The sequence below is a fragment of the Pongo pygmaeus genome, chromosome 8, assembly GCF_028885625.2.
Source record: "Pongo pygmaeus isolate AG05252 chromosome 8, NHGRI_mPonPyg2-v2.0_pri, whole genome shotgun sequence".
NCBI classification, from domain to species: domain Eukaryota; kingdom Metazoa; phylum Chordata; class Mammalia; order Primates; family Hominidae; genus Pongo; species Pongo pygmaeus.
The window spans coordinates 22,067,716-22,089,834 of record NC_072381.2 but is presented as its reverse complement, the minus strand read 5'-3'; the positions used below and the strand labels follow the sequence as shown (position 1 = coordinate 22,089,834).

The following is a 22,119-nucleotide window of genomic DNA, read 5'->3' as shown; positions in this document are numbered from 1 at the left end:
TTCCTCATAGATGGTCCCTTCTATGTGTCCTCCCAGGGCAGAAGGGCAAAAAAGGGACAGCTCTATGGGACATCTTTGACAAGGGCACTAATCCCATTTGGCCTAATCACTTCTTAGAGGCCCCATCTCTTAATACCATCACATGGGGGATTAGATTTCAACACATGAGTTTTGGAGGGATGCAAACATCAGACCACAGCATTATCTTTACCAGTATTTTTTATTTCTTTGTTCTGATTTGAATTACTGTCTAGTATCTTTTTCTTTCAGCTTGAAGGACTCCTTATAGCATTTCTTATAAAGCGTATCTACTAGCAATGAATTCTAATTTTTTAATTGGGATATCATAATTTCTTTTGTTTTTGAGGGATAGTTTTGTTGGATATAGACTTCTTGGTTGATAGATTTTTTTTTTCATGTTAATTTACTACCATCTAGCCTCCATAATCTCTGATGAGAAATTAGCTGTTAACTTTATTGGGGATCCCTTATACATGATAAGTTGCTTCTTTTGCTGCTTTCGGGACTCTTTCTTTTAACATTTTGATTATAATGTTTCTAGGTGTGGATCTCTTTAGTTTTCTCCTACTTGGGGTTTGTTGAGATTCTTAGATACATAGGTTTATGTCTTTCATCAGTTTTTGAAGTTTGCTGTCATTTTTTCACCAGATATGTTTTTTGCCCCTTTTTCTGTTTCTTCTCCCTTTTGGAGATCCATTATGTGTTTGTTGGTACTTTTAATAGTGTTCCACAGGTCTCTTAGGCTTTGTTCATTTTATTCATTTTTTTTCCTTTCTGCTCCCCAGATCAGGTAATCTCTATTGATCTGTCTAAGTGTTCATTGATTGTTTCTTCTGCCTACTCAAGCCTGCCTTGAGCCCCAACTGGTAAAATTTTCATTTCAGTTATTGTATTTTGCTAGTCCAGAATTTCTGGTTTGTTTTTTTAAAGTTTACTTTTGTTGATATTCTCAATTATGTGAGACATTATTCTCATATTTTCCTTTAGTTCTTTGAACATACTCTTTAAGCATATTTAAAATAATTGATTTAGAGTCTTTGCCTAGTAAATGCAATATGTGGACATCCTCAGGGACAATTTCTATTAATTTTTTTTTCTCTGTTTGAGGACCATACTTTCTTGTTTCTTTGCATGCTTTATAATTTTTTATTGAGTATTAGACATTTTAGATATATATAATGTGGCAGTGGTATTTTCTACTTTCCTAGAGGTTTTTGTTGCTGCTTATTATAGTTGGTGTTGTCTAGTGACTTTTCTGAAATAGACACTTTTGTAAAGTTCATATTCTGTGCTGTGTGTGGCCACTAGAATTTCTCTTTAGTTAGCTTAGAATCTCTGGTCAACTAATGATTTGGCAGATATTTTCTTAACAGTTGGAGCCAGAAATATATAGTCATGCATCGCTTAATGACAAGGATGCATTCTGAGAAATGCATCACTTGGCAATTTTGTCTTTGTGTGAATATCACAGTTTATTTATACAAATCTAGATGGTATAGCCTACTGCAAACCTAGGCTATATGGTATAACCTATTGCTCCTGGGCTGCAAACCTGTATAGCATGTTACTGTACTGAACACTGTAGGCAATTTTAACACAAAAGTATTTGTGTATCTAAACATATTTAAACATAGTAAAAATACAGTATAATAGGTACAAAATGTACGTGTATAGGGTATTTACTATGAGTACATCTTGCGGGAGTGGAAGTTGCTCTGGGTGAGTCACTGAGTAAGTGGTAAGTGAATGTGAAGGCCTAGGACATTTCTGTACACTATCATATAAACACTGTACACTTAGACTACACTAAATTTATTAAAAATATGTGATCTCTTCAATAATAAATTAACCATAGCTTACTATGTAACATTTCTACTTTATAAACTTTAACTTTTTGACTCTTTTGTAATAACACTTAGCTTAAAACACAAACTCATATATAGCTGTATAAAAATATTTTTATATCCTTATAAGCTTTTTTCTATATTTAAAATTATTTACTTTTTTTTAACTTTTTAAATTTTCTTGTTAAAAATTAAGACACAAACACACATTAGCTTAGGCCTACACAGGGTCATGATCATTAATATCACATGTCATTTAATTGGAAGGTCTTCAGGGTCAGTAACATGCATGGAACTGTCATCTTTTATAACAATGCCCCTTCTGAAATACCTCCCGAAGGACCTGCTTGAGGCTGTTTTACACTTTATTCCTTCTATATATGTATTTTTTAATTTCCCTCTGAAATAACCATAATAGTATAGTAAATACATAACCCCGTAACATAGTCGCTTATTATCGTCAAATATTATGTACAATACATAATTGTATGTACTATACTTTTATACAACTGGCAGCACAGCAGGTTTGTTTACGCTAGCCTCACCACAAACACATGAGTAGATACATTGCACTGTGACTTTAGGAAGGGTAACATGTCACTAGAAGATAGGAATTTTAAAGCTCCATTGTGTGGTATTCTTATGGGACCACCATCATATATGCGATTCATTGTTGATGGAAACATTGTTATGTGGTGTATGACTAAATATAAATGAATAAATAATATATATAGTTCCAGTGTTTGCCAGTAGACTGTGTATATCTTGGGGCCATGCCTTCCACACTCAGTTGGGCAGTTTACATCTTTCTTAGCTTCAGTTTCTGCTTGTGCAGAGCCTGAATATCAGCCAGAAGTGAGAACTTAGAGCCTTCTCAAGTCTTTCTGAGCATGTGCTCTGTCCTGGGCATGCACATGGCCATCTAGTCTCCAAGGAATATGTAGGAGCTTTAAAAGCCCTTAGTCCCCAAAGCATGTCACTTTTCAGTCTGTCTGCCCAAGCTTTTTGAGGGCTTATTTGGAGGTTCTAGCAGGGGAGCGCAGCTACTTGTATACCCTTGACTGAAGACTGGTCCTCCTCTATCAGGTATGGTTGTCCTCTTGGACCGAGCATGCAGCTTCGGGAGGGACGCACATGGAGCAGTGAGGGAAGAAGGGGACACCCGCCTCGCCAGCCAGATCAGCCGAGTCAACCCTGGCGATCAGTGGGGTGACAGATGTCGCAGCCGGATCCCCCTCACATCCCCAAGCTTTTTGATAATCAATTAACCTTAGCTTACTATGTAACATTTCTACTTGATGAACTTTTTAATTTTTTATCTTTTTGACTCTTTTGTAATAACAGTTAGCTTAAAACAGCTATATAAAAATATTTTTATGTCCTTTCAAGGTTTTTTCTATATTTATAGAAACAATTTATTATATTCATTGTTGCCTCAATCGCTACACCTTACCCCATTCAGCACTGGCTAATACATTTGCCTGTAGGCCAGGCATGTAATCCCAGCACTTTGGGAGGCCAAGGAGTTTGAGACCAGCCTGGGCAACATGGCAAAACCCTGTTTCTACAAAAAATAAAAATCAAATAAATAAATTTGCCTTTAAATGTTTACGACAAATGGCCTATCTGCTCTGGCAGAGTTCTGAGTGTGGCAAAATAAAAGCAAGCCCTTTACACAGTTTAAGCCAACAGAGAGGTTAAAACAAAATAACCACAGCTTTTTGAGAACAAGGTCAACTCTGATCTCTCTGGCACCAGGAACCTAACCAAGGCCTTAGGTTGGCATCTTTAAGACCCTTAGTGAGAATCATCTTTTTCTTAAGTGCTTGCCTAATTGCTGTAAATTTTGACAGGTTTTCAGAGATCAGATAAAGTTGATTCTGACAGTTTTTTGTCAGGTTATTTTCACTGTTTCTGTGGAGGGATGAACTCGGAGTTCCCTAACATGCTGTTTTTTGCTGACATGCCATTGCATTGTTTCCATTTTGATAAGCTTACATTATTTTCAGGGTTTGTTGTTGGTGTTGTTTTGGAGACAGGGTTTCACTGTGTCACCCAGGCTGGAGTATAGTGGTGCAATCATGGCTCACTGCAGCCTCAACCTCCTGGGCTCAAGTAACATCCCCACCTCAGCCTCCCAAGTAGCTGGGATTACAGGCACATGCCCCCACACCCAGCTAATTAAACAATTTTTTTTGCACAGGTGGGGTTTTTCCATGTTGCTCAGGCTGGTCTCAAACTCTTGGGCTCAAGTGATCTGCCTGCCTCAGCCTTCCAAAGTGCTGGGATTACGGGCGTGAGCCACCACACCCAGCCTCAGAGTGTTTTTTTGTTTTGTTTTGTTTTTGTTTTTTTTCCCAAAAGTGATGATACATTTCTTCTTCATAGAGGTCACCTGACTGTTAAAATAATTCATGGTTAGCTTGCCAAAGAGCCATATCACATTTAGAAGGAAAAGAATTCTAACAGATGAATCCAGTAGATCTAATATGAAAGGAGTTAAAGATAGCCATTTCACTCACGTGCTGTCAACAAATTTTCACTCCAAGCTAGAGAGATAAAACATCTAATCCAGTGAATATGAGAGATGAATGTTCTAACATTCAGGCCTCTAATAGAAATGTGATATCAAATGTATTAGACAAGCCAATACGTACCAGGGTTTTTATCTTTAAAGCTCCAATGGAACATTTTCACATTGTAGTTATGTGGACATGTTCCATATAGTTTATCAGGTCAAGAATGTAATAGTTGTTCTCACTGCCTTCCCAAAACTCTATCTCATTGGGAAGTTACTCAGCCCAAATCTGAACCTAAACAGCCAAAATAAAGAGATCTGATTCTGAAGCAATATTTTCTGAGTTTGAATTCATTGAGTACCTAATATTAAATAAATACATAAGCTAGTTTGAAGTACAACTTATCTAGAGCATGTCTTTGTAGATAAGAAAATCTTCATCTTTTTCAGCTGTGTCTACTTGAGGTAGAATTTATTGATGAAATAACTCAACTGGATAGATTCTCAAGAGGAAAATAGTCAGGCAATATTTGTGTATAAGAAACAGAGCCCTGTTCCTTAGAAGAGAGCTGTCTGTATCTGTAGCTGGGTGAAAAACAACATGAGATTGGTGAACTGTATCCTAAGGTGTAATAATCTGGGGGACCAGGAGGATGAGCCAAGAGGGTGGGAGGTAAGGCTAGAAAAACTGGAAAACACTGGTGACAAAGGCACCTGATAGCTGCTCAAGGGTTTAGAGTAGGAGAGCCGTCTGACCACATTTATATTTGGGGTACATATGGTGGCAGAAAAATGGAGGATTGGGGGATCAGAATGGTAAGACTGGAAGCAGGGAAATGCCTTAGGTTACTATTAGTTGTTTTTATTTTTAAATAAGAAATGTTCCGTAGTGAACGTGTATTAATTTTGTAATAGAAGAAAATACATAGCTATTATTTTGTATGAAATATACTTGTAGAATAGTTTATTATATAGTCCCAATTTAAAAAAATCTACAGTTAAAATCCCAATTAGAGATTGGTTATTTATTTGACACTTGACGTCTTTGCTCAACAATAGGATTCATCACAGATTTTCATTAAATAATCATTTATTTCTACCACATTATCTGTAGTCTATGTAGGGAACATGTCAATTTTATTAAGCAAATTAGGATGAAAATTACAACCATGTTACCTGCAGTACTTCAGTAATTTTTATAGCTCCGCAGCCTTCCACAAGTCACAAAAATACTCACACCCTGGGTAACATACTAGCTGGAGCAACAAGCCCCAGAAAACTGATAATAAAAATAATGGTTTATAAAGACAAGCCTGACAGACTAATTATAGCCTCACTTTGTCTCTCTCCAACTCTATTTAAAAACTATTGATAATATTTAGTCCCAGGTATATAGATTTTTTGTGTTGGTTTGGTTTGGTGTTTTCATCATTTGAACTTCTTAGTAGTTTTTGGAATTAATTAGACAGTCAGCTATCAAATGAGAGACATTTAATAAGCAAGTTTACTATCATTTTGCCCAATATTAATATGTTATTTGAATACACTTTAAGTTTAATACAGATCAAGTTTTAAACCCCAGCCAGGCGCATTGGCTCACACCTGTAATCCTAGCACTTTGGGAGGCTGAGGCTGTTGGATCACTTGAGGTCAGGAGTTCGAGACCAGCCTGACCAACCTGGGGAAACCCCATTTCTACTAAAAATACAAAAATTAGCTGGATGTGGTGGCGCATGCCTATAATTCCAGCTACTCTGGAGGCTGAGGCACAAGAATCTCTTGGACCCAGGAGGTGGGGGTTGCAGTGAGCTGAGATTGTGCCACCGCACTCCAGCCCGGGTGGCAGAATCGACTGTCTCAAAAAAAGTTTTAAACCCTACTTGACAGTGTATTCTTTGTTATTATTATGCATTTTATACTGGCCATGTAAAAATGATGTTGTCTGATTTTACCTGTGCACACAGGATTATATAAAATGTAATTTTAATATCCACTTAATCTAAGTACTGAACCATGGTAACCTTTTAAATATATTTAAACTATACAAGTAATACATAAATACTGGGCAAATTTATTTCTATGAACCAGACTGAGGAGGCTGGCCAACATTGAAAATACCCTTTAAAGTACTAAGTAAATAAGTACAGTATATTTAACTCTTTCTATTGATAATAATTTTTGATAAATGCTAATTTAACTCCCTTCAGATAGGCATGCTTTTTGACATGTGAAAGTGAGATTCCATAGGTTGTTGCTAAGATGATAAACTCAATATAAATAACAATAGAGAAACCATATGGCTAGCCTGGGATTCAGAAATTGGCTTTAACATTTGCCAATAAATAAAGAGTTTCTTTGAAGGCACACCGATGTATTAATTTTTAATTTGTTTCTTTTTGATCTCTTAATTGCTGAAAAAGATTTATTGGTTAATTTTAGGAAGGCAAGTGTTAGAAAAGTTTCGCCAAATACTGTCTTCTTTAAATGACTGTATGGTAATGAAAAGTTAAGAGGAGAGCCAAATTAGATTGAATAATTGTTCAGTCATGTGGGTCAGGCTTGTTGCATAGCCTGGTTGTTAAGACTGATTGCTCAAATTACATTGCCTGGGGTCCTGCACTTGGTTGGCTGTCTTCTCAGATCTTAACAAGGTTCTGGGAATTTCTTTTTCTGACAAAGTTTGCTTTGTATTTTCCCCTCCCCCTACTACCTCCAGGATGCATCATCTGCAGACATCAGAAAAGCATATCGTAAGCTTTCACTAACTTTACATCCAGACAAGAATAAAGATGAAAATGCAGAAACTCAGTTTAGACAAGTAAGTGAAATATGCTATTATATATATATTTTGTGACAAATGTATTAATATGTTGATGGTAGAAATATTCACTTATATATGGAATATTTTCATTTGAAAATGAGGTAGTAGTTTAAAATGTAGTGTATATGTTTTTATTCAAGTTTCTGCAAAATACATTTTTACCATTTTGTATTAGCATCTCTAAATTCTTGGAGGGTCATAATTGTCATAATTTTCTTGTCTAAATTACAACTTTTGCTTCTAAATGCACATTTTAAGAGAAGTATTACTTTTGTAACTGTCACAAAGATTTATTTTGATATCAAGCATTTTTAATCTCTTAAGGTACTACCAAAACATAAAGTGTTACTTATAATGGAGATTTCATCTGTTTATTGTATATATAGGCACATAGGATTTTCTGCATGTGTATTGTAGTGCCTTCACCCTCCTACGTGATTTCTTATAGTTGAGAGTATTTTTATTTTAAAGTAATGCTTTTATTTTAGTTGGTGGCCATTTATGAAGTTTTAAAGGATGATGAACGAAGGCAGAGGTGAGTGTTCATTTCTGCTTTTGGATTAAGATGTTATAGTTTCATGCTACAGTTTATAAAGAATTAAGCCTCCTTAAACATTTTATTATTATGTTAGCATTTTATTTTTGTTCCTTCCAAGAAATGCAGTGTTTTAAAAATGTGTGTTTGAAGCAGAGTTAATTTTATTGAAAGTATTCACTAGATTGATTCGATACTTACAAGCTTCAGGATTTTGAGTCATAATGTTAGCAAGTCCGGGCTTCCTTAATACGACTTTTAACATGAGTGTTTATGCCCTGGGAAATACAAATACTGCTTGAATTCAAATAAATGTCCATTCTTTCCCATATGTCAGTAATAGCTCCTATCTGTGCCTGATGCTTAGTGCTTTTCCCCCCCATTCCTTAAATGTTTCAATTAGACTGTAGTGATAGTCAGGTTAGTACTCTTTCTTGATATTTCCTCACTCTCAGAATAACTCAATTATATAAGCTTCTGTAAGCCTGTAGAAGATAGGGGCGGAAGAAAACTTTGCCTCTTGCGTCTATTTCTTTTGCCTCCTTCCCTTCCTTTACTCTGCTCCGGCGATTCTGCATTCAGCGTTAAACTTCAGAGTGGAGGTAGCCCCTCACACTAAGACTTCTCTGTGCCCCTTTCAGAAGAGTGACAATATATTTATGTAGTAGTTTATAATGCCAATGACTTAAGAGGAGATTACACAGAGGCCCCTTTCCTCTACTCCTACAGAATGTATGGAATGTAGACATCATTTCAGCAGCCTTCTAAGTTTTTTAAGTCAGACCACAACACATACACACACACACACACACACAACTAAAACAGTAGTTTCACAAAATATTTCTTATTGCATGTTAAACACATTATTTTCTATTCTAGGCTAGACTAGTGTTTTGGTGTTTTTTAATTATTTATTTTTAAAAAATGTTGGTTGTGGTTCACTAAATTCATTTCATGAGACACTAGTGGACCACAATCCAAAATTTGAAAATGTTCTACAGTACAAGAGTACCTGTAAAAAACAAAACAAAACAACATCTGGCTATTTGACATTTAGGCAAAAGCCAGCCTAAATATCTGTATCCTTCAATAGGGGGGTAATACATCTTCAGACAACCCTATAAATTGTGCTATGTTACATTCTGAATCTTTCCTCAAATGTATTATCTGGAATTAGTGTGTATGCTAAAATGTTAGCTACCGTTCTTGATTCTCATCTTAACCGTTTAATTTGAATACCTCTGCTTGTCAGATTGCAAAGCACAAGGATTCAAGATCTTCTCTTAAAGTGTTCTTCACTTTATAACAAGGGCTGGCATTGGTCCAGATACCATAGCAGACATTCCTCTGGTTTGAGATAATCCATAGTGTTGAAAGAGTCCGAGAAGTGTGTTGAAAGAAGTTTTGGTCATTCTGTGCATATTTTCTAGTTGGTTTCTCTGTGAGCCCTAGTTTTGTTTCACACATCAAGAATGTGCCTGTAAAGGTAGCTTTATTTAGTCTTCTAATATTTTTGGCTTGAGGTTTTTTTCTTTTTGTTTGTTATCTTAAAAGTCAGTAAACTTTGTAATTTCTTTCAGTTACCAAAATTATTTCTATCTTTTCAAAACAAATCACTTCTCATATATAAATTGTTTCTTCATTAACATGGAATTATCTATTAATAAATAACATCATCTCTTCAGGATTAGTTCTCTCATTTATTTTAGAGAGTTGATAGAAGAAATGAATGTGACAGTTACACAAACAGCTGTAGTATTTATACCCCTTGAGGCACAAGTAACTCTTTGGTAACTGGTTTTCCTTGAGGCAAAAGTCTTAACTAATCAAGCTAAGAATCACTCCTCTAAAGCTTGTGCCTGAGGCCAGGTTGACCTATGAGTATTTAAACATATAGGAGACAGACATCTCTGCAGACAATTACTTAATGTTTATAATTCCTTTAGGAAAAAAAAGAGCACAGTCAGCATTATCTTCTAAAAGAAGATTATCTACATATTGATATGAAAAAATGCTTTTTGGTATCACAATTATTTACTATAAATATTCATTAAATAATACTTTTAAATGTGTAACCTTCCAAGAATTGGTAATTTGGGAAATTGTCATAGACATGTTTCCTATTTATTTCCCTTTTATATAATTGTGTTTTCTCTGAAATCATTTGAATTTTGCTGGAAAAGGGAATAGCAGTTAAACTGATAAATTAACAAACCAAGTAACTTTTTGTTAAAAAAAAAAAGGAAAGGCTGGCTGGGTACAGTGGCTCACATCTGTAATCCTAGCACTTTGGGAGGCTGAGGAGGGCAGATCCCTTGAACTCAGGAGTTGGAAACCAGCTTAGGCAACATGATGAAACCTCGTCTCTGCAAAAAATACAAGTTAGCCTGGCGTGGTGGCACATGCCTATAGTCCCAGCTACTCAGGAGGCTGAGGTGGGAGGATTGCTTGAACCCCGGAGGCGGAAGTTGCAGCACTGTGCTTAGCCTGGGTGACAGAGCAAGACCCTGTCTCAAAAGGAAAAAAAGAGAATAAAGAAAAAGCCAGTTTTGTTTGATTTTTTAACATCCTTATTTGGGTATAATTTGCATACAATAAAAGTCACCTGTTTTAAGTGTACAGTTAAGTGCTTTTTAGTAAATTTACAGGCTTGTGCAAACCATCATCACAGTCCAGTTTTAGAACGTTTTCATCATTTCAAAAAAGCTTTAGCCCATTTGCAGTAGTTCCTCACCCTGGTCTCCAGCTCCAGGCAATTACTGATCGATTTAGTGTGTTTATAAATTTGTCCTTTCTGGACAGTTCGTATAAATGGAATCATGCAATATGTAGTTTTTTGTATCTGGCTTCTATTAACATAAGGTTTTTGAGATTCATCCATATTGTAGCATATACCAGTAAGTTCATTCTTTTCTATTGCTGAACAGTATTCCATTGTATGGATATACCACTTACGTTTATCTATTCACCAGTTGATGGACATGTGGGTTGTTTCCAGTTTGGGGCTATGATGAGCAAGGCTTCTATGAACATTCACATAAATCTTCAGATGGACATATGTTTTCATTTCTCTTGGGTAGATTCCTAGGAGTGCAATTGTGAATAAACGTTTAAGCCTTTTTCTCCACCAAGAACATATATAGCATGAAAATACAGTCATGTACTGCATAATGGCATTTCACTCAATGAGGGACCACATACACAATGCTGGCCAGGCACAGTGGCTCACATCTGTAATCCCAACGCTTTGGGAGGCTGAGGTGGGAGGATCGCTTGAGCCCAGGAGTTTGAGACCAGCCCTGGCAACATAGCTAGACCCTATCTCTACAAAAAATAAAAAAATTACCAGGGTGTGGTGTTGCATGCCTGTAGTCCCAACTACTTGGGTGGCTGAGATGGGAGGATTGCTTGAGCTACTTGTGATGCCGAGATGGGAGGATTGCAAGGCTGCAGTGAGCCATGATTGTGCCATTGTACTCCAGCCTGAGTGAGAGAGTGAGACCCCATCTCTAAAACAACAACAACAACAACAGCAACAAAAAAACCCAGTGCTGGTCCCATAAGATTATGATATGGTATTTTTACTGTACCTTTTCTAAGTTTAGATAGACAAATACTTACCACTGTGTTATAGTTGCCTACAGTGTTCAGTACAGCAACATGCTATACAGGTTTGTAGCCTAGAAGCAATAGGCTACCATATATCTTACATGTGTAGAAGCTATACCACATAGGTTTGTGTAAGTACACCATGATGTTAACACAGTGAGGAACTTGCCTAACAGTTTGCCTAATTATGCATTTTTCAGACCCAGTGATTGTCATTATTAAAGCATGCCTATAACAGGTTTTCCTGGTTATTGTAAGAAAACCTAGCTTAGCAGCTTTCTCTAAACTCTTTAGCTAACTTGTTTTAGGAAGCAGTAGCCCAGCTATGTTCCAACAAATTTTTATGAGTGCCCTGAATGTTAGTTGAGGTAAAATACTGAGTACCAGTCATTACATTTATATACTAGATTGCACTTTAGTAGTGTTAACATACCTACTTTTGTTCAAAATCTACGATGAATTTTTAACCAGTCTTCTTTTGCTAACCCAGTTGTGCACCTTTAAAATTTTTTGTCTGTTTCATGTTACTATATTTATAAAAGTTGAATGTGTTTTTTAGTTTACTAAATAACGTTTCATTTACAAATGCTGTTAAAAGTATAGTTATTCAGCCTTAATATGTTAAACTTTTATAAATTTATTAACTAGTTATTGTAAATTTGATTACAGGTGTGTTAGAATCAAAATAACCATTAGTCTGAGAATAGGAAATTTATTTTGGCACCTTTCCTAAATAAAGTGTGGTGTACCACAATTTTTGGCATATATATATTTTTTTCAAAGAAGAATGACAGCAATTAATTTAGACATGTTTTCTGTTTATAATCTTTGTACAAGTAGTTCTTATTCAGTTTCAAAATGTGACCTAAGTGAAAATTATGTTATTATTGTTTTAAACTAAAAATGCAAGCTTTGTAATACAGAAAATTCATAATTTAGGCACATGCTAGAATTATTTAAATATTCATTTTCATAATATACAGATTTTTAATTTTAGTTTCATAATTACTATTTTATATTTCAAAAAGTTGAAACGTTTTAAATTTCCATACATTTTTATGCTGGTAACTTGAAAAAATTTTAAATTTGTTTTTCAGTGTTTGTATTAGCCTAAATATGTTTGATGAATGGCAGATTATAGTATGAAACTCACTAATGAGTATGTAACCATTATTTTATGTTCATGAAGTATATTTTAAGAAAATCAAGTGAAATAAACACACATTAGGCCATAAGTTGGATGTGTGGAATTGATTAATGTTTTCATTTCCAAGAAAATGCCATTATAATTCCCTATGATTTTTAGCATTAGTGATATTTTTTATCATAGAGATTTCTTTCTTTATATCTTACAACACATACGTTTGTACATTCTTAATCTGGCTTTAATAAATAGTTGAGAACAGTTTGTATGAATCCCAAATACAGAGCATTTTAACAGTGTTATATGTTTAAATATAGAAAAGCCTAATAAAGTGATGTTTTAAATTTTATGTGTTGTCAACACAGTATTTCTTCTTAAATAACTTATGAAAAGTGTCTGTGTGTACTTTAAGAAATGTATTTTCAATGTTTCATCAAGAAAGCAGTGATTTATCTTTTAACAGCATATATTCTAAAAAATAAACTATAATGGAAGCTATCTTTCCTTAAAATGGCCAGTTGTGTGAGCTATAATGTTCATTGATAGTAAAATCAATAGAGCATTGATTCTAAGCTTAATCCTTAGAGACTGTTGTTTAGAGTGACAGACATAGCCTAGTAAATATCTAGTTCTGTTTAATGTGTTCAGTGCATGAGATTTTGCTATCTTGAATTTGTACACCAAATACAATTTATATGTAGGGTAGAAAATAGTAGTTATTAACAGACACATAGCACTTTCAGCTATGATGGTGATAAAATATTTGATAAGAGATTCTTAGCTATGAGTTCAGCTGTTTTCTCTTCTGCTATAGTTTAGTTATACCCAAAGCAAATTTGATACTTCAGAGTGCTATTAGGGAATTGTCTCCATTTTCTTAGATGTTCTTTATCAATAACTATACTTTTTACCTGAAGTTATTTCATGGGAGAGGTTTGCTGAAAATGATGATTTTTATATTCACCTTTTTTACCCCTCAACAAATCTGAAGTAGAATATGGATTGAGAATAGATTCAGGACTTAAGATTGATTGGACTTCATTTGAATGTTGTAATCTTATGTTAGAGCACTTGAAACCTTTTTACCTGTACATTTTCTCATTTAAAATGAACCAGTTTTTATAAGATAGATTTAAACATAAATTTTTGATAACATGAATGATAGGTTTTATGAAGTCATATTATTATATCTTGATGTTAATATTAAAAAATTTCGATAAATATTGAAAAAGAATAGCACCAAATTTTTCTGGTGTAGCTACTGCCAAACCATACATTAGTTTGTAGACTCTTGTATATTACACAATTTGCTTTTTAAGAGTTTAGTACTAATTAATGTCCTTTGCTTTCAACATTGGTTATTCCAATTTGATTATATTGTTATTAATAACCTAAGTTGATCAAGTCAGGTTTTCTAGATTTGCTAATAAAATATATTTTGCATTTATATCTGATGTTTTTCTACTGAAAAAAGAAGTTGCCTGTAATAAATCCTCTGCTTTATTTTTTTAGCATATCTCCAAGGTATCAATTTAATAACTATCAAAGTAGCTACTGCAGTTGTTGCATTTAAATTGATTTACATGTCAAGACTGGCAGTTTAGCAGCTGCGCTATTATTCCTAGATCGGTCAATTTACTTGAGAAAAACCTACTACTGAGTTCTACTGACCTGCCTGACAATATAGGCCCTATTTCTATTCCTGTAATTAGGCCTGCGACTAACTCAGAATATTTTTAATTAAAATATTTTGGTCAATGTGTTGCACCAAATTAGGCCTTTCAGTGAAGATTTAATTCTGGAAATAGTGTGATTAGAATATTTAATGAGTTGTGTTCAATTAACAGGTTGTGTGTGTTGAACACACAGTGTTTGTATGTGACCATTTTGAGTTTTATAATCATAAATGTTACTCCTTATTTTTAACCTCAAAGATATTTGTTCAATGATTGTCCGACAAGTAAATTTAAATTCAGTTGAGAATTTATTTTAAAGTAACTTTTTTTATCCTGATAGTACCAAGAAAGCTGATTTAAAATGCATCAGCTTTTTAAAGGACTAGGAAAGCTTTTACTTGTTAATGTTCTTCTTTTCCAGCAAAAGCCAAAAATGAGGAAATTGCCACTTAATTGTTTATAAATAAACAGTTTTATTGAGAAATCCAACATAAACACTGGTTGTTTCCACATCTCTTCCTAATTTAGGAGTTTTTTATTTTCTAAAGGAATATAGCAATACAAAATTAAAAGACACTCAATTTTATAGGCTTTTACCTCATTAAAAAGCTTTGATAAAATCATGTGTATAAATACTTCAACCTTGAGCCACCATAGTTTAGGGGTAGACATAAAAGCACTGACTAGAAAATTTATTCTGAATTTGATTCACTTAATATGTAATTCGCGGTAACAAACAGCTCTTATCTTGATCTTTCTCCTGTTGAGATCCTTCCTTTTGTTGCTGACTCCAACGGGAGAGTCTTTACTATAGACTAGCAGACAGGTAGACTACACGTAGCTCCTTTAGTTTAGATGTCACTCCAGGAGTCACATCTTTGGGTGCTGTAAAAACATGAGATCTGGTATCCACAGTATATTACTGGACACTTTTTTGAAGGGTGTCAGTGACTAGAGCTATCTACAGTGCTTTGAATTTACTAGACATTATAATGCTGGGAATGTACATAAACATTATCTATTTTGGATAAATTTTCTTTTTCCTTCTTGTAATATGGGCACAAATAGTTTTTTTGTTTTTATTTTAAATTCCCCATGAAAAACTGTTATATTTGTACTGTAGGTATGATGATATTCTGATCAATGGACTTCCAGATTGGCGACAGCCTGTATTCTACTACAGGCGGGTGAGAAAAATGAGCAATGCTGAGCTGGCATTACTCTTGTTCATTATTCTCACAGTGGGTCATTATGCGGTGGTTTGGTCAATCTACCTGGAAAAACAACTGGTAAGTGTTAGTAATAAATCAAATGAACTAGCCTCCTTAATTTTGTATGGAATTTCGGACATTTATTTTTCAGCTGATGAAAATTATCTGTTTCTCTCTGTATACTTCTCATTCTAATAGTTTTATACTCAATGTTTGACATATTTCTAAGTCAAGAAGAACCCGTGAAATAAGAAAATATTCTTTTTTTAAAAAATGTGGCACTTAAGTTTGTTATAAAACTTTGTGAAAGCCCAAATATCTAGCTGGGAATTAGAAGGTAGAGCCATGTTTTAATGATCACCTTCCAAATAGAAATATTTTTTATGTAAGGCTGATTTTGGATTTTTTTGTGTCACAGGCCTTTATATAATGAATGTTTACTTTTAAAATGTTTTAAGTAAATAAATAAAATTGGAAATGAATATAATATTCTAACTTCAATTGGTTAAAAGAATTATTACACTTTTCTTGGTTTAATATGCTACTCTATAGTTTATTCTTCTGTGGGTTTTTATTTATGTGTTAAAGATAATCAAACATATTTATCAGTATTCATGAATTAGCATCTGTTTACTCATTCCTTTTGAAGTGACATTATTAAAGTTGGATGAATGAGAAAAAGTGAGTTGAATGCTTTCTCTTCTTAGAAAACTTTGATTGCTATGGAGATGCACATGACTGACAGTCCTGAACTTCATGTGTGTTTAAGGCCTGGATACCATGGCAACAGTTATTGTGAAAGATTGATGATTTTACTTAATCATGTTGGACCCTACATACATTTGCATAAATGTTCCTCTATAATGTTTACCCTTCGCAGAAGAGCCTAGATAACGTTTGAAGTGTACATGTTAATGATAACCTGTAACCATAATTCTTTCCACATTAAGGATGAACTACTAAGTAGAAAAAAGAGAGAAAAGAAAAAAAAGACTGGCAGCAAGAGTGTGGATGTATCAAAACTCGGTGCTTCAGAAAAAAATGAAAGGTGAGAGCATATAAAAATACTTTATAATTTGAAGCTGTTTTAAAATACATCTTTAATATGATTCAACTTCGTATGTATGTCTGTTTACATGCGCTATCATTTATATCTGTGGTAGTCTTATAAAAGACTGATAATGTGCCATTGTTTATGAGACAAGTTCTAATCTTAAGCAAAATGTCTTCAGGTTTTTCCCCCATATAAAGTGTGAATATATACCTAAATAATCCCTCAAATTCTTCTAGTTTGAAATTTTTATACTGAACTTTAGAAACAAAGTACTATTAGACGGACCTATCACTTAGCTCAGGAGTGACAGTATGTAGAGAGGCAGTGATATGCAGTACACTCAAAAAGATACCACCATTTCTTCTATTGATTCATAGAAAGGAATAAAGGGTTTAAATAGTTCACACAGCAGGGCATGAACTGGGATCAATGTGCGATGGAGATCAGAGACTATTCTGCCTGTCTTCTATTCTGATGACATCAGTGAGTAATGCTTCAGTGAACTGCAAATGACATTAATTTTTATGTATTGGTTTGTTTATGCTACAGTCTTCATATCTGGTTGTCAACACTTGGGAACACTCTGATGATGGTTAGTTTTTTATAGCTGAGGTAATCATAAGGCTTAAGAATTCGTTGTACAAAAGTGATGAAAAGCCCAGGTTAGAAAGAGGGCTTTTGTTTATCTTTGTAACTTGATTAGGAACCTCCTTCCCCAAAATCTTAGCCTAGATTCTCTTACATGCTATATATATTTCATTTGTTGTGACTACTGTATTTCATGATAGAGTAAGTCAGTTATAAATATTTCAGTGAATACTTTCCTCATTTTTTTTTTGTTGAAGTAGCCATTCAAAAAAGAATTCATGATCTTTATGGAATTATTTTGCCTCCCAACTTTCTCTGTATATACCTCATATGTTGTATGGTGTTCTTTTTTCTCCCTCCCTTTAGATTGCTGATGAAACCACAGTGGCATGATTTGCTTCCATGCAAACTGGGGATTTGGTTTTGCCTTACATTAAAAGCATTACCTCACCTAATCCAGGTAAAATGTACCTCTTTTATATAACATTAGATCTTTTATTTTTAATCATTCATGAAATAATTTATGCCCGTGTCGGCTCTCTGAATGCTGATATGCAGTGGATGCTTTATAATGTTGATTGAGTAGGATTTTTATAAGTTAAACCTAATTTAGATAATTCTAAGATTATTTAGATATGTTTCTGTAATTATCTTTTATAATGGTTTTAGATCACCTTAGAGTCCCAAGATGCTAGAAAAAGAAAAAAACATACTATCTTTAGTACAGAGATAAAAGCAATAAAAATTTAATCCACTGTTATCATTAAAAGCATAACCAGTAAAAAGGAACAGTATTCAAGTAGCTTGCCACCCATTATTTTAATAGCATTTAAGTACATAGTGTTAAAAAAAAGAAAAACCAACCTTTACATGAACATCTGTATAATTGTACCAAAATATATATTGCTTTCCATTTTATTTGCAAATTTAAGAGGAATGAGGACATTTTGTCTTATACAGGTAATCAGTTTCTGTTTCTATTTAGTCTTGATTAAATAATAAAATGTGGATATATATCATATTTATATGTCAGTTTCTTTTATTTTTTTACATTTAGTATACCAAAGCATATTTGATTAAATTATTGCTTTGTTAATTTTGATTTTTGCATCAGGTTAGAAAATCCCCAACACATAAATATTTGAAAGTAAATAAAACACTTTTTGGTGTACAGATTTTGAGGTTGAGATTTTAATTTTTTGGAGAGAAATGTTTTATTTTAGAAAATAAGTGTTTATAATCTAGAGGACCAGATAATATTCTAATTCAGTTCTACCCACTTTGTAGTTATATATTAGAGCTATTTTTCCTGATTGTTTAAGGAAGCTAATGACTACAACTTCTGCATTTTCCTTTATTTTTCTCATAATGAAAATTTTATATTTAAAGGGGATATTGAACCGAAATACTAGTGTGCTTCTTTTTATCCTTTGAGAAATTACCAGTTCTTCCATCAAAATAGTTCATCTTAATAGTTATTGCTTAGAATCTTATATTTTGTTTACAGTTAATAGAGACAAATTACAGTATTTTGGTAATTTAAAAGGTTTGTTTTTAAGTTGTTTAGCGTGTTATATTGTTTGCTTGAAAAAACACTCTGCAATGCTTGTATGGTGTCTGTAAGACTTAATGAGGGAAGGAAAGTCTTTATCACACTGGTATGTTTATGAGAAAATGAGACAGAAAAATATTTTTAGGGCAGATTTTATTTTTTTAAGTCTGATTATTTTTTGCCAACTTTAGAATCCGTGCAATAGGCAAGCCAGAATATAGATGAGTTAAAAAGTATATTCATGAGGCAGTATAAATAGAATATTACATAAGATGTCAATATTAAACACTTCTTTGTAATTTTAATCTAATTTGAAATAAAGTTTATTTGGTAAAATTAACATATTTCTTGTTTAGCATGCAGGGTAATTTGCCAGACTAGAACCAACATATTATTATGGCTTAGATTTGTAATTTACTTTAAAATACTTGCCTGTGATAGCTGTTAATTCATATAACTGATTGTTTTGCCTCATCATAAATTTGTAGAAAATATACAAAAATGAGGAATTTTATAGAAATTCAAAAATAAATAATGTAGAAAATATACCAAAATGAGGAATTTTACAGAAGCTTTTTAGTTTCTTTAGAAACTCTGCTTTTTTTTAACTGATCAGTTTGAATTTTAAAGTTTTTACTTACTTGATGGTATCTGCTGGCCTTTCGGTTTTGAGATGCTAGGCATTAGGGTTCCAAGACCTTTTAAATCTAATTTTTAAATTTTATTCTAATTATTTCTTCTTGATAAACGGATTTCAAGAAGAAAATTAAGATGATTTTCCTTTTTAAAGCAAATATTTGATATTTTTATTCTGCTTTGGGGACCTTAGATTAGTGTTTCTAGTGGTCACTAACAAAATAATGTAATGCAGTAGACTCTTTCAAATATATATTATAATAGTGAAAGTACTTTAGATTGATAAACATTGCTTATGAAATACATTAGCAAAATAATACTGATCAGTTGCTCTCAGGATTAGATTTTTGTCTGCTTTTTGTTTTGTAGTATGCGATGACCTTTGTATTAATTTTAGATCTTCTTAAATAAGATATTTATGAAATTTACAACGAGTCTTTTTCACCCGAAGTTATCTGGATTGGTAATTGGAACAGTGGTCAAAAAAGAGCCCTGTTAAGGCTCTAAGAATAAAAAATGGTAGGTACAACCTTAAACTTTTAAAACATGTACTTTATGTACCACTTTTGTGATATAGAACCATTGTTTTTTTATTTTTTATTTTTTTTTTTTTTTGAGATGGAGTCTCGCTCTGTCACCCAGGCTGGAGTGCAGTGGCGCAATCTCAGCTCACTGCAGCCTCTGCCTCCCAGGTTCAAGCAATTCTCCTGCCTCAGCCTTCCAAGTAGTTGGGACTACAGGTGCCCGCCACCAGGCCCGGCTAATTTTTTGTATTTTTAGTAGAGATGGGGTTTCACCGTGTTAGCCAGGATGGTCTCGATCTCCTGATCTCATGATCTGCCCACCTTGGCCTCCCAAAGTGCTGGGATTACAGGCGTGAGCCACCGCACCTGGCCATTGTTTTATTTTTAAATAAGAGTCCACTGATTGAAGTTTCTTGTACTCTTTCTGGCATAAACTATACCGATAATCTTGCTTTCTTTAAAGAAGAGTCAAATTAGAGTCTTGTGAAACAATGTAATTGTATAATCTTTGTAGATATATATGGTTTTCTCCAAGTCTTTCATAATTGGCTTTCTTACATCTAGTTAACATCATTTTAATTTAATTTAATTTAATTTAATTTAATTTAATTTAATTTTTATTTTTTAGAGACAGGGTCTTGCCATGTTGCTCAGGCTGGCCTCATACTCCTGGGCTCAAGTGATCCCCCCACCTCAGCCTTACAAGTAGCTGGGACTATAGGTACACACCTCCAAGCCAGACTTTTTTTTTGGGAGGTGGGGAGTACCCTAGGTGGGACATTAAAACAGCATTTTTAACAACTCTTATTTTGAGCTTGCCAAAGCATTCAACTTGGTTTTCATAGAAACAATTCTTATTTCTTACTCATATCTCATCCTTTTTTAGATAGTAATTAATTGAATCATGTAATTAGAATAACAAGTGTAACTACCACTAGGAGGTTTAAGAGTTAAACAAGCAGCTCTTATAAGTATATAGTAAATTAGTTAAGCACATATAGGTTAAGAGAGTTTTACTTTTGGCGTAAATTCCTTGAATTTTATGAAAAGTTAATTAAAACTGAGCTGCAAATATTTGATGTCTGTATATAGCTATTGGTTAAGAAGCAGGGTCCAAGCTAAAAGTGGGAGATTCAGAGGCTTCCAGCAAGTGACCTTTACACTGGCAGAATCTGTACCCAAATCTTGTCATAGCAATAGTTCTTCAGTTTAATTTCTTTCCTTCCTCTGAATACCCATTCCTTTGCTACACTTCACATACATAAGGTCGTCTGGTAGGATTGGGAAAGTGGCATTTCTGGCTCGCTTGAGCTCCCAAGTTTGCTTTTATTACTTAGCATCTAAGAGCCCTAAGAAAACTCCTGTTGCCTGCTTAGTATACCTAAATTATTTTCTATTTCCTCCCAAACAAAATTACAAATGCTAATAATTATTTCCACATTTGATGTGTAAGGCATCTTTTGGTCAGATGTTTAGAAAGACAGTTCAGCCAGTTCAATAAAAAGATATTAAACGTATATCAGAACGGAGCACTACTAGGGACTACAGAGATAAATGTGCCTTCTCTAGGACCTTAATGTCAGGTAGCAGTTATAACACATGAATTTAAATAACCGTTCTACAATACGGTATATATGCTTCACATTTTAGTATGAACCGTGACTTCTGTAGATATTCGGAGAAGTAAGATTGTCTCTATTTGGGATGACCAAAGAAAACTAAAAAGAGTAAACACTTGAACTGAGTATTGAAAGATGAATAGACACTTAACAGTTAAGTGCCCACTTTGTATACTAGGTGGTATACAAAGATAATTTTGTAGATGCAGTACTTCCCATAAAATCATACTGTGTTAACGCTAAAAGCATCCTGAGGAAAACATTATACAACAGCCTTTTTTTAAAGAGGGTATCATGTAGCCCATTACTATCTTCTTAGACTGTATTCCAAGTCTGTAGATTCTGAGTATATCTATTTAGGAATTTATATTATAACAGGTAAATCTGATATGACAAGTCTAAAAAGAATATTTAGACAGAATAAAGTTAACTGATAAGACAACAAAGTATTTCTTTGATTACACACACATCTGTGAAAGATATGTGTACATTGTTAGGAATGGTAGAAATAAAGTACATAAGGACTATGAAATCAGCAGAAAATAAAGGAAATGGTTCTGTGATTAGGCAAGATAGAGGTAAAAGTATCTCTTTGATAGTTCCCCTTGCTTTTTGAAAAGGTCCTTATTACCTCCAGAGCACTGGATTTTGTTCCTTTCCTTTGCTCTGAGAAGGATATTGGGAGAATTATAAGAATTGATAGAAGAACAAAGCCAAAGAGTGAAAAGCTATTATACTTAGTGAATGTTAAATATTTGATAATATTA

General features: G+C 33.7%; 1 protein-coding gene across 1 annotated transcript in view; it reads left to right on the top strand.

Moving 5' to 3' along the window:
- The window catches only part of DNAJC1 (DnaJ heat shock protein family (Hsp40) member C1), a 252,748-nt gene that overhangs the window by 70,621 nt on the left and 160,008 nt on the right, over positions 1 to 22,119 (top strand). The window contains exons 2-6 of the mRNA XM_054437052.2: positions 7,100 to 7,201; positions 7,693 to 7,739; positions 15,292 to 15,457; positions 16,330 to 16,427; positions 17,388 to 17,481. Of these exons, the coding sequence (XP_054293027.1) occupies positions 7,100 to 7,201; positions 7,693 to 7,739; positions 15,292 to 15,457; positions 16,330 to 16,427; positions 17,388 to 17,481 (507 nt within the window). The remainder of the gene's footprint in view (positions 1 to 7,099; positions 7,202 to 7,692; positions 7,740 to 15,291; positions 15,458 to 16,329; positions 16,428 to 17,387; positions 17,482 to 22,119) is intronic.